Source organism: Glycine soja, chromosome 17 (genome assembly GCF_004193775.1).
Source record: "Glycine soja cultivar W05 chromosome 17, ASM419377v2, whole genome shotgun sequence".
In the NCBI taxonomy this organism is placed as follows: domain Eukaryota; kingdom Viridiplantae; phylum Streptophyta; class Magnoliopsida; order Fabales; family Fabaceae; genus Glycine; species Glycine soja.
In genome coordinates this window covers 6,890,508-6,904,062 of record NC_041018.1, presented here as the reverse complement: position 1 = coordinate 6,904,062, position 13,555 = coordinate 6,890,508, and the positions used below count along the sequence as shown (strand labels likewise).

Here is a 13,555-nt window from a genome sequence, read left to right as displayed (position 1 = left end):
TGTGGGGACCAAAATGTAGAGCCTTTTTACGTGGATGGACCAAAATGAAGTGCAACTCTTTTTTATGTGGGGATTAAAATTAAAATAAAAAAACAAATTCGAGTATAGAGACCAAATTCAACACCGTTGTAATTTCAATAAATGGCAGGACTTGATTTGTAAAATGTAAGGTACTTTCAAATAGGGACTAGAATGAAAAAAAGGTGTCAAGTGTAGATATCAAATTTATTGCAGACAACATTTAAATTTTAAAGTGCTTCAAGAAATTTACTTACTTTTTTGTTTTCCCATTCATCATTGTAGTGAAAAGGGAAACCTAGGGAATTGGTTGTGTATAATTTCAACCAAGCATTTATTCATTTATTTTTCACTATAGCTTACTTTATGATAAAGCTTCTCCGATTAAGTGCTGATTTCAACATAGTGACAATGATTGCAACCACAAATTAAGACTATGATATGTTAAACGTGCTTTTAGCTAGGCATTTGCTTTTTCATGGATGGAAAACTTGTGTAGACAGCATTAGTTTCAAGTTTGTAGTTCAAGTGAACCACTGATCCTACATCTGTCATCCAACTCATAATCAACTTAAGCCCTTCTCTTAATAAGCTCTATGCATTTCAAAGCTGTAGACAGACTTGCATCTCGTTCTGCTTTTCAGTAATGGCTAGAGTACGTTAAATGAAGAGTTAATACACGCACCTACTTTTGTTTGCATATAGTTGGCACATATGGTTCGAAATATCCTTAAATAATCATTGATAACTGTATCTGCAGTTGTGTTATGGCCACGTGAGGTCAATGAACTTAATGGCTAAATTAAAGGAGTAATGGGGTAGGTTCGTTACAAATCTACTAGCCGATATTTAATATTATTATCTTTGGGTTAGTGGGTGTAACTCATGTATGTGATTTTATCTCTCACTTCTCTTCTTCTATTTTTTTTTTATTTCTACATCACCTTATCTTTCCCGGACAATATTATTTGAATTAAATAGGATAATTATGGGTGGTAAAAAAAATTCTTCAAATATTTAATACAATTACCTACATAAAATTCAAATCCAAGACCAGTTAAACTAAAATAATTTTTCATCAATTGATCCACGTGCCGGTTGGTTTGTGTTCCTATATTTTGATTAAGTTGTCATTAAAATAGATATTTCATAAATCAACTTTATGATAATGAGTGAATGACTACCATGCCGAAAGGTCATTTTATTTTTCTTACCAAATGTGAAATTTGAATATCTTTCATTGTACATTCTATGTGATACGAAGTTATATTTTCAATTTAAGAGAAAGAATCAATAGAATCACATGGAGATTGATAAAAGTCATGGATACATAACGTAACGGTCCCAAATTATACAATAATTTCCCCTTCTTTAATGCCTTCTGACAGTGAATTATGATCACTATGGTTGTCTACTTTGTAAAAGATGTGTTTTCATGGAGATACAAAAGATTGTTTCCACGAAGGAGATGAGGGATCGTGGCCCTCTTGAGGACCCATGACATGATCCATCTAGTTAGATATGGAACATAACTTAGTGGAATTCAAACTCTCGTTGCACTGTCTTTGATACGCACTACTATCACCATTATCAAAGATACTGAAATTGTGTTCTATCCTATTGTAATGATATATCATTGCTCAGTACGAAGGTACAATAGGGAGCTCAAGAAAGTGATATATATGGATGCAGCGGGAACACGACGTTGTGATTATTTTCTTATATAAAGTAGTTAGGAAAATGTCTATTAAAAATTAGAACTTCTGGCACGTTTAAATTATACTTTTTTTTTTGGGTACAATTGGAACAGTCCAGAATGATACAAATGTACCTGCAAACTCCAACCAAATCAAAACCTAAGAACGAAATATGAAAATTACAACCATGTACTAAGCATGAAAAACAGAAACATAGAACTCAACATGAAAAACAGTGGCATAACAAGAAAAAAGACAGGCAAAAATGAAGAGTATAAATTAGGTGTACTACGCATATTACCATGTATATATAATTAATGAAAATTATAAGAACATGAAAAAGAAAACAAACCTTTCCTTTTATCCAAATAATAGAAGGAAAAATTTAAATGGACACTCAATGTGTAATTCAACACCTAGTGAGAGGAAAAAATATATCGGTATGATAAAACTTCTGATGTAATAATAAGCGAGAAATAAAAAAATAAGAAATATTTGTGAAGTGTTTAAAATAATGAAGTGTTTATATATTATTATTCTTAATAAAAATTATTAACATTTCAAAGTTTTCTTGTCCTCTACTTTCTTTTCTCAACCTATAGAGGGAAGGAAATATGCAAGAAAAAAAATATGAAGAATAAGCATAATAACGGTTTGGGACTGGCGAAAAAACACTCCTAGGCATATTAGTTTCATGCCTCATTTGGTAGAGGCAGAGTAAAAAACACTCGAAAATGGAAATATTTGAAATGTATATGTCTTAGGCCTCTACTAGATCCATCTTGAACCACACGACCTAATAAAGTAAACAAGTTGATCCTAAGATTACAATGCCCAATTATTCATTTCCTTAGCCAACATTAGAGAATTTTCTTAGCATTTCACAAAAGCCTGTTCAGACACTAAACACTGGATTATGACACTGAACGTTAACAATGAGCACAAGTGCACAAAGAAATAAGAGATTCAATTCGATATCCAAATGCTCCTCATACACCGTCACACTGAACGTATCGTGGTATCTCAAAAGATAGTCATAAGTAAGTCTAACAAAGCACGAGGTACACACTTTAATTCTCATTTATTTCACCATCTTCTGCAAAACACAGATTTTAATTTGTTGACAGTGTCCTTACAAGTGATCATGCAATTGAAACCCACTCTTTTAATGTTGTCAATTGTCATCTTTCACTGGGTTCTTTCTGTTTATGTATACCGTATCTCTCTCTCACTAGGTTGTAAATATTTTTTGTGTGTAAGTGCGAGTGCGTTTTTGTTATAGTTGAGATAAGTAAGAATTTGTAATTAATTTATTACTACTAATGTGATATTCAATAAGGGATTTTGGGGGTCCAAATTTGCATCAATTAAACACCTAAAATATGGAAAGAAGATAGTAGCTTAATAAGATAGTTTATTTTCACAAGCATACAAGAAAATAAGTTATAAAATAGTCAAATAAGTTTATCAAGCTTGGTCAAATACTCCAACTAACTTATATATGATTAAGCTAATTAAAATAACTTATAAATTATTAAAATATCTTATCAAACATATTTTATATAAAAATAAGTTTAAAATTATTAAAGTATCGAATCAAATATATTCATAAGCTTGTGTATTAAATAGATTTAAGGAATTAGATTGACTTATCAAACACATTAATAAGATGATAAATATTATTTATACAACAAATTATGAACAATGTGTGCAACATTTTTTTAGTGTCTATGTCTCATACACATAATTTATTATTGTCATGTTAGGTAGAGAAGAGAAAAATAAGGTGAATGGAAATTAGATGGATGAGTGAAAATATAGATATTTGATTAAAGAAAATTAGAAAAGAAATGAGGAGAGATAACTAAAAATAGGAAAAAAATTACATATACATAAAGTAGGTCCCATAATTTTTTTTTTATATTTCTACCAAACAACTAAATCATTTTCATTTCTCCTTTCTTCGTATTTCTACTCTATCAAACAAAACATATAAGCAATGAGAAGGAATATACACAAAATAATGAATATTGAATTAATTATTTATGTGTAATATAACAAAAATCTTGTTAACATGTGTTTCTTAAACATTGATTAATGAACTAAAATGAAAGAAAAAATATTTACTGAAAAAATTATATGAAAGCATACAAAAATTATGAACAAAATAATAACTTCAGGTATTTTAATGAAAATATTTATCTTTTTAATTTACTAATTAATATTCTAAAAATATTTGTTATAATTTTTCAAAAAAAAAGTCACATCTTATAAGATAATTGTCTTAATCATTTAATACAGAGTTGTTTAACCTAGGGTTCGATTATACAAACCGTCAAACCCTTAACCTGAAACATAGCTTTAAGCTTTTAACAGTCAAAACTTACTACAACCCAGATCAATTGCAGGGACTAATATGGGGATAACAAAAATTTTAATCAGTTATAATTTTTCTGTTCTTGAAAGGTAAAGTAGGACAGTGGTGTGAAATTGGTGGAAAGAAAAAACATCAGTGATCTTGAGTAACTAACAATCCATCCGTGTAAAACGTGATTGGATTTGGGTCAGTAATTTAATGTACGAATTACGAGGTGGCAGCGACTTTAAGTGTTGAATGGTGTGCAACATAGAATCGCATTGGCGCGAACACGATGATGAGGTCAAAGATAGTGTTGTTTGGAGACTCCATCACGGAGCAATCGATCCGAGAGAATGGATGGGGTGTTCCTCTTGCCAATGCCTATTCTCGCAGGGTAACCCTTTTTTCTCACCCAAACACTCTCTCATTAGATCCATTTTCTAATTAATTAGTAATGAATCTCAGATTTAATGGCTTGCATTTTCAGGCTGATGTACTTGTTCGTGGTTATGGTGGATACAACACTAGGTGGGCTATGTTCTTACTGGGCCATCTCTTCCCTCTGGTATTCGATGCTTACCTAAATCATTTTTTACTCTGCATTCACATTTGCCCCTATTTTTTAACCTCATATTTGATAATAAAATTAATGAAATGATATTTCAAATTAATTGGGTCTTACTCATGTTAGACTAGGATTTGAATGACTTGAAGCCAGTGTGGGTTGAGATAAGTGGTTAAGGATTTGGTACAAATTGTTCCCTTACAAATGGGTGTGGATTTGAACTCCCTGATGTTACTTGTCCCACTTGTTGGTCAACCCTCCCTAGAGCCTAGGGAGATTCACTGGTGCCTAGAGACTAATTGAGTAGTTGCAACTAGATAGAATTGTTTGCGCTTTGTACCTATACAATAATCCTCTATGTAGACTTCTACCACATTTCTCTAACAAAAAAAAAGAGAAGCTTTTGTATAACAAGAGATCAAATCCTTTGCTTTTTTAAATATAGTTCATAATTTTGTTGTTGCCAATAGGGTGTGTGCATAAAATTGAAGAATGTACGGCCAACATTGCTTTGAACAAAAATTTTCATATGAATTTAATTAAGTTGTTGGAATCTGTTACTTGAAAATATAATTTGTTTGTGCAGTAAGTGTGATGGTGAAACTAGAAAACCAAATGTGATTTGACTGAACTTCTCATTCAGTTACATTACACTTACAGTTTTGGAACAGTAAGGGGCCTTAGATCACCAGAGCCTCTGACACCTCACCCTAAAAAAAAAAAAAAATTCTTCCTTACCTAGATATAGGGTTTTTGTTTATTTTTTGGCAAATTACTCTATTAGTCTTGAGTTCTTAGTGTACAGTTGTTTGGATGGCTTCATATTCAGGACTCAACTAAACCACCTACTGCTACCACAATTTTCTTTGGCGCTAATGATGCAGCTTTGTTAGGAAGAACCAGTGAAAGGCAACATGTACCTATTGAAGAATTCAAAGAGAACCTCAGAAAATTTGTTCGACACTTAAAGGTTACATTTTGTTGTTCAATATTTTTAACTTGACCAGTTTCTGGATTACCTGTTCAACATTTTAACTCCAATTTTTATGTGCATTATCTGCAAAAATTGTGCTCCCTTGGTTGTATTTGCCTATGATGCAGGATGATGTGTTTTAATAGGGGTAGAGTATAACTATGTTTTATATTTTCCAGCAAATGGCTGGTTGTACTACCTTCTAAGGCTAATATTTTGAATGACTTCGGGGTATGCTGACTTAAATGCTCTGTAATGGCCTGGAAAAAAGATTAAAAATATCAAGATTGATTTACTAGCTCAATATATTTTGGAGTCTTAAGAATTTTTATATTACATATTGTGATGTTAAAATATTATTTTCTTTTGTTTGACAGTCTTCATTACCTAGAATGTTCACTGAACAGAATTTTAATTTCTTTTAAGCATTTCATGCTATTACTCTCTAATCTTAATCGAATGATTCTGATGATGATCTTTCATCTTGTTCTTTCAAAGACACATGATTTCTTCTAGCTTTGTTGTTTTGCTTTTGGGTTAATTGCTGCATTGGGTTAAGGAATAGCCCACTGTTGGTTGTTTTAGTACTTTGTGTTGTTAAAAAAGCTGGGCATAACATGAATTTTACTCTTATACCATTATGGATATGTTTGGAAAACAACTTCAATCAAGCACTTGTTTAGTAAGCTATTGGGCCAGTTCGTTTAAACTTATTTTTTTAAATAAGTGCTTATTTTAATAAAATAAGCAGCTTTCTGTTTTTTAGTGTGTTTATATGAACTGCTTCTGTTTAGAAAAAGTGGATTTCTGCTTATTTTAATAAGTAAATCCTATCTGCTTCTTAAAAAAATGCTTATATGAAAAATACTTATTTTAAAGTTTTTTTTTTTTTTTAAGTTTAAACAAACTCATCCATTATCACATTAGAGATTATGCCATAAATTTTACCCTGAAACTTGTTGAAATAAAAGAGGTTATAGGAGTCACTAGCCATTTTCATAAGCCCAAATAAGCTCTGTAGAAGCTCTTCCATGTGCCTTCTAAGTGCTAATTAATTATATTATATATGTTGTTAATTGTAACTTATAATTTGGTTTCAGGATTGCTCACCAACTATGGTAATTGTGCTTATTACTCCACCTCCACTTAGTGAGGAAGGACGCCTGGCATACGCAAGGTATGATTCATAATCTGCCTTCCTTTATAGACACTGTCTTACTGCACTATTATGTATTTGGCTATGTATGACACTTATCTTACCAATACCATCAAATAGAATTGTTCCTCCTGTTTGACTTGTATGTTCTCTTTTTGGGTAAATTCCTATTATAGTCTGATTATAAGCGCAGGTTTCTTTAATTCCCAATTTTACAAAACCCTCACTTTAGTGGAACATGATTAATGTGAACTACATTTTTAACATTCAATAACTAAAGTGATCAATGTTTACAATCTCAGGGACATAAGTGGGGGGTTTAGTCCTTTTTAAAAATTAAAAAAAAAGAAAGAAAAATGCAATAATTGCTACATTCACCACAACAATTATAATTGCTACTATTAGGGCCACTATTGCATCCACTACATTTGATTATTTATCCTCAAGTCATATAAATCTAAAATTCATGTTATCACTGTTGTACTGAATTGCTATACCACCCACCTGCTCTCACAGTATGCTAGATTATCAGTATCTAATTAAGAAATTTTTTGCCGTAGCTAAAACCTACATTGATGTGTGGTTATTCCTAATCTGACTAAAAGCTTCTGTACTGAAACTTGTGCCACATACTGTTTCACGTTATTGTTTTTGTATTCCCTGGTTATTTTTTTGGGTATTACGCTTGCCAGTCCATGAAACTATAATGTTCTGGCACAGCAAGAGAATGTTAGTTTACATTGACTTCTAATTATTCAATAGTAGTTAACTTCATGCTTGAGATGCTTTTTTGGGGTCTTGCAGATCCGTATATGGTGAGAATGCTACTAAAATACCTGAAAGAACAAATGAAGTAACTGGTCAATATGCAAATGCCTGTGTTGAGGTAGCAAAGGAAATGGGCGTGTGGTATATCAATCTATGGTCCAAAATGCAAGAAACCGATGGCTGGCAAACAAAATTTTTGTGGTTTGTTACAACCTGGACTTAAAATATTGACTGACATAAGTGTGACCCTGTTTTCTTGTTAAATCTTGAATGCATCATGGATTACATTTGACTAAGTCTAGTTATAATCTGATTCTGTTATCTTGTTAAGGGCATCATGGATTAAGGATGCCGTGAACTGCTGTCTTCTATTTATATATGAAAATGAAAATTGAAATTTTAACAGGAGTGGGGAATTTTAGGTTTGGGATTTATTTTGTGTCTGACACTATTTTGGGGCTATTTAATTTTGAATAATTCTAAATAACCCTTCGATAGAAAACTTTTGATGTTTCTAACTATTACTACTTTTTTATTTAATACTTTTTTCCTAATATATTAAGAAGATTTTATTTATGCTTATTTTATCTGTAGTAAAATCAACTCCAATACCTTTTTCTTGAAAATCATGGGAGATTCCACCTGACATTGATGTTTTGCTGTGTAAGGGATGGATTGCACCTGACAACAGAAGGAAATGCAGTAGTCTACGAAGAAGTGATAAATGTGTTCAATGAAGCAGGGCTTTCTGCTGATAACATGCCAATGGATTTCCCTCACCACTCAAAAATTGATTCCAAACATCCTGAGAGAGCTTTCCAGCAGAATGTTTGTGATATCCCATTGTGACACTGCTTTGGTCTAGTCTAGCAATTTTATACCACGTTCTATTTGATGATCTAGATTTTCTTCCAGAACTATATTCGAGTTTAATGCTTTGATGAAACCACGGTGAAGAATATTTTTTGTAATGACGTCTGATTCATGTAGTTCATCTCATATAATAATGGAATAAAACTATTGTTGTTGTAATGCTTTAATGAGGCTATAGTTGTGATAAAACTCTTGATTATTTGTTGTTGTTTTTTTTTGGGTGTGATCTTGATCTGGTATTTCTGTATACGAGGAGTGCTTGGCGATTTCATGTAGCCGTGCCCTGCACGGATGGGTATTCAAAAAATTCATAGAATTAAATTACTCATAAGTTCATTCACCCAAAAAAATCATAAGAAAATACTTATGAGTTCTGTTTGGGCTGGAACAGATTCGGCTTTATTTAAATCGATACATGATATGAAATTAAATTTTGAAAAGGTCCTTTTTTATGTACTCCAAAAATCTCAGCTTACACTTTCTTTTATTATGGAATCTTCGATGCGGAAGGAAAGTTTTACGTTCCAGATTAATTAATCCGGAATTTACAAGAAAAGATTAATCTAGAATTGTCTCTCATTAGGGGTGAGAATAGGTCAGGTCGACCTACAGGGGCCTACGACCTGGCCTGAACTGGCCTATTTAATTAAAAAGTTAGGTTCAGGCTTTTTCAAAAACCTATTAAATTAAATAGACCAAACTTAGATTTATTAAAAAACCTGATAAGCTGACATATATATATATATATATATTATTTTTTGGATATAATTATTTTTTTTTTGAAACTATCATATTTTAATTACAATTTAGGTGTGAGTCATGTGTCCTTTTATATTTCTTTTAAAAGACTATCAAACTAGATCAGACTTTTAAAAAGACCAGATCGAATCAAAATAAAAGTCTTTATAGGTTATAGGTCAAGCTCAGGCCTCAAAGATTCATCGTAGACTAGGATCAGGCCTTTCAAAGCCTGGCCTAACCTGACATATTCTCACCCCTATCTCTCATGCTAAGTTGGAAAATCTTGTGTTGATCCATACGATTTAAAAAACATTAATAGAGTCAACATGTAATAAAATAAATAATATATAGTGACTTTCTTAGTAATTATGAATAATCTTAAAATGATATTTTTTGCAAACACAATAGTCTAGCTAACAAGCTATATTGTATAGTTGGAATAGGTGGAAAAGTTGTACAATTATGATTTTAAAAAGTATGTGTTTTGTAGTGGGACACGTCTACCCTGAGTAATACTTATGCATATAGGTTAATATTTCATGGTACCTCTTCACATGACTTTTTGTGGTGGGGTCTCCTCCCATCTTTCATCTCAGCTGATTTCACTAGGAATAAAATAGGTCTTTTTAGTTATAGATTCAATTAGTTTTTTTTCATGGCTTTGGTTCATTCTCCCATGCATTTTGTAGTTATTTCTTCTTATTAATATATTTTTGGTGGGCTGTTGAGCATGGGTAGTGGAGGGGGTGCTGACCTGATTAGGATGTTTTTCACTGCTCTTTCAGTTCTCTTTTTGTCAAAAAAAAAAAAAAGGTATATATGTTTGACTGAGTTTTTACATCTCAACGTACGATACAAATTAATTATAATAACAAACACAACAGTAGAGGTTAATTAGAGTTAACGCAATCTTAACTGTGTCCGTCAGCCATGTTTCCTTACACAGGTCATTTGCTCCCGAGACCAACATTCTATAATCTATATTAACTGACGTGTACATTTTTTCCCATTGGCTTACCATTTAATTTTACCCTTTTACTGTTTTTATATTTGATGTCATGTTCGAATCGTGCTGTTACAATGAGAAGATAATTAGATATCACCAAACCACAAAGTTAAGAGAGGAATTAGCTACCCTTTTACTAAAACAGAAAATGCTTGAACTAAAACAAAATAATCAAATCTCATATAACATATAGTTTTAATATTTTAGAGTCCGTGAAAGAAAAGCTGACAAAAATTCCATCTTATATTATCACTGGCCATGCAGGTTGAAAACTTGAAATGAATTTTCAAGTACAAGCAGGAATTTTATTTATTTATCATAAAATATAACAATACTCATTACTTATTTCAATTTATTATTGTTAATACTAATTCCCTTTTCCCTCCCTTTTCTGGATTGTAGCAAATCTCTGCATTTCTCTTCCATTGTTATGCACGTATAATACTAACAACATGAGAACTGAGTCCAAAACTATATCCCCGCAACATTGTTATATAGAAGGAAAAAAAACGCCAGCACTGGAAACAACGAAATAAATCAACGTGGTGAGTGTGTACTATAATGGCTTCCATTCATGTGGGACATCATTTCCACCAAATCAAATTCCTTCTTAACTTCATTCCCCATCGTGTGTGCCACCATCTCAGTCTCATGATCATGATGATGTTCATCAACAACATGAACACACTGTATGCCAACCTGATGATGAGATTGTTTTCCATCCATAGTAGGAGCACATTGCATTATTTTTCCATCAAAGTCTTTCTCATGATCAACAGTAGAAGCACTTTGCATATCATCTAGCAGAGAATCAATGCTGCACCCCTCTTCAAACAAGTTATCATCCAAAGAAAAATCTGGGACCTCGTTAAAATCATACCTTGGCACAATCTGGCCATTGGGACAAAATTGATCAGCACACTGGGGCTGAGCTGCTGCTTTGCCGTTGTTGTTTGTCTTGGCATTGGCATTTTTATCAGATTTTTTTCGATAGTCTATTGGTGGATTTTTGTCCAAGTTCAAGCTCTTGATGTATTCCTGAAGAAGAGAGCCTCTAGGGTACTTTGAACGACACTTTCTTTTGGAATATTGTCTTCTCTTTGTTGCGTTCCAATGGTTTTTGATTGAGTTCTCAGTCCTTCCAGGCAATTTTTTTGCAATTTCAGCCCACTTGTTTCCAATCTCTGCATGAGCTTGGATCAGTATCTTATCCTCTTCTTCGGTCCATATGTCCTTCTGCAAAATGGTTTTGCTTTTTTAATACAAGGCACAATGAATTGAAAGAGTATAATATATTTAAGGAGTTTATTAGATATTTTAATACTAAAACCAATTAAAAATCATCTTTTCTATAATCTTTAAGGTAATTATCATTAAAGTCAACAAATTTATTATGAGTTGTGATTAGATAACAATGTAAAAAATATTTTTGTTATATTAAAAGTACATTATCTGTGCATATACTATTTCGTGATATTAAAAGTACATATCATGGTTTTATGTTATGAGTTAAGAGGAACAGATTTCAACAATTGGATTACGCATTTATCATTGATGTGCTTTTATATATAGACTCGGTAGTGACAAGTGTAAAATAATATCTTATGTGACAAATAAATAGAAACCTTAATGTCTGGCCTCAAATGGTTATGCCATCGTTCTCTGCATTGTTTCCCTATTCTTCCAGGCAACGCCTGAGCTATATGTGACCATTTCCTCAGTCCATATTGTTCGACCAGTTGAATCAACAATCTGTTAAAGGAAACAGACAAAGCAAACATATGTTTTCTTTCAACAGAAATATGCAAAATTCCAATATGTGAAAATAAAATAAAATTATGTAACAAGATAGATTATATAAATAGCCATTGAAAACAAAATTCCAATAAGTACAAATTATATACCTGTCTTCATCTGATGTCCATTGCCCCTTCACTATGTTGGACTTCTTCCGAGCCTTGAATGTTATCCTAGTGCTTGGAGATTCCCTGAGGTTTTTATTCAAACCAACTCTCTTATAATAATTTGGTGGGGAAATGCATGAGACTTCATCTGGTACAACAAAATTCAAAGGCTTGGTTTCAAGAGCATTAAAGGGCACATAACTTTGGTTTGCAACCATCAAATCCAGTTGATTCGTCCGAGGAAGGTTCAAACTGTAACCTACATATTGGAAATTGTCCATAAGATGAGCATGTCCACTACCATTACTCTCAGCAAAAAGCTTGCACTCATAAGCTTCAAAATCAGGAGGTGCAGATTCACATGTTACATTGTGATCAAAGGGATCAAAATTTGGAGTTTGTACCCCAAAAATTGGATTGGATGATGAGGAGCCATTCACGTGAAACTGAAGATGATCAATGTGATGAGAATCTTGCAAGAAACCCTGCGTGGAAGGAGTTCCAAAAGGAAGCTGATCTTCCATGCTTGGTTTCAAGTAGTTTTCTTGCAAATGCATTGGCTTTGACTCTGAGGCATAGTTTTCTGTGAGGTTTGTTTCAATATTGTCCATAAGAGGAGTAACAGAAACTGATGAGGGTGACATTTTTGCGTTTCAAGCCATCTCCGTTTGTGTTCCTTAATAGGAGAGAGAGATTGAGAATGCATTAATTACAGGGCAATTGATATGAAGCATCAAATGGCCAAAGGTTGTTTCACATCTAGAAACTTGACCATAAGTTACAGTTCAAGTATAATAATATTATTATTGCAGTTACGTTATTTGCATGGTTAACCATTATCGTGGTCAAACCTTGCTTTGTGACTAGATTTTATAAAGTAGTAGGCAAAGGCCATAGTCCATGAATATCGAATGCTACAAACTAACATCCATTGAGAATTTGACAACAATTAGTACATTTGGTTCTTCATTTTTTTAATAGTGTATGAAATTGGTTTCACTTGTGCAGGAGAATGTGCAATCCAACTAAATGTTAAAAAAAAAAAACACAGCTACACCAATCAGACACCTACTAGACAAACTCCTGCATGAAAGTTTTTACAATTTATGGTAAAAGAGGTTAACTTGAGAATGTTCTGAGGAGTACTAAACTACTAATTACTAAGGTTAAATAGCATTTACTTCAGTCAATGCATAACCTTCAATCAGGAGGAAAGACTAATTATAGTAATTTATGGCCACATTGGATGGCTTGCAAATAGGGGAGCACTTTCACTCCACAGTTAGCTTGATAATTTGAATTTAGTGTTTCGTTCGTGCATGCTACTATTACCTTTTCCACTCTTTAGCTGGCTTGATGATTAAAGACTATGTACATGCTTAGATTAAATTAATTTTTAGGATTTTTTTAAAGAAATTTTAAATATAATCTTAATTGGAGCTTATTTTAATGCAAAAATAGACTAATTCAAATACAATGAATTTTTATTTTTTTT

General features: G+C 32.4%; 2 protein-coding genes across 2 annotated transcripts; one reads left to right on the top strand and one right to left on the bottom strand.

The window, feature by feature from the left end:
• The first annotated feature begins 4,065 nt into the window (after window positions 1–4,065).
• On the top strand, window positions 4,066–8,576 carry LOC114392019 (GDSL esterase/lipase At5g62930-like). The gene is made up of 6 exons (XM_028353058.1): window positions 4,066–4,468; window positions 4,562–4,639; window positions 5,469–5,609; window positions 6,713–6,789; window positions 7,573–7,737; window positions 8,205–8,576. Exons 1-6 carry the CDS (start codon window positions 4,367–4,369, stop codon window positions 8,383–8,385), a joined length of 744 nt encoding a protein of 247 aa, XP_028208859.1. The 5' UTR covers window positions 4,066–4,366; the 3' UTR covers window positions 8,386–8,576.
• Window positions 8,577–10,693: 2,117 nt separating this feature from the next.
• Window positions 10,694–12,704, bottom strand: LOC114393521 (transcription factor MYB98-like). The gene is made up of 4 exons (XM_028354876.1): window positions 12,429–12,704; window positions 12,061–12,386; window positions 11,782–11,908; window positions 10,694–11,392 (listed from the first exon to the last, which is right to left on the bottom strand). Exons 1-4 carry the CDS (start codon window positions 12,702–12,704, stop codon window positions 10,694–10,696), a joined length of 1,428 nt encoding a protein of 475 aa, XP_028210677.1.
• Window positions 12,705–13,555: the final 851 nt, after the last annotated feature.

Excerpts from the sequence above, each read along its gene's own strand:
- LOC114393521 (XM_028354876.1), bottom strand. The coding sequence starts at position 12,704 with ATGTCACCCTCATCAGTTTCTGTTACTCCTCTTATGGACAATATTGAA. Across the intron at positions 11,909-12,060 it reads TGGACATCAGATGAAGACAG|ATTGTTGATTCAACTGGTCG; the intron begins GTATATAATTTG and ends TTCCTTTAACAG. Across the intron at positions 11,393-11,781 it reads ATTTGAGGCCAGACATTAAG|AAGGACATATGGACCGAAGA; the intron begins GTTTCTATTTAT and ends ACCATTTTGCAG.
- LOC114392019 (XM_028353058.1), top strand. The coding sequence starts at position 4,367 with ATGATGAGGTCAAAGATAGTGTTGTTTGGAGACTCCATCACGGAGCAA. Across the intron at positions 5,610-6,712 it reads AATTTGTTCGACACTTAAAG|GATTGCTCACCAACTATGGT; the intron begins GTTACATTTTGT and ends ATTTGGTTTCAG. Across the intron at positions 6,790-7,572 it reads GGACGCCTGGCATACGCAAG|ATCCGTATATGGTGAGAATG; the intron begins GTATGATTCATA and ends GGGGTCTTGCAG.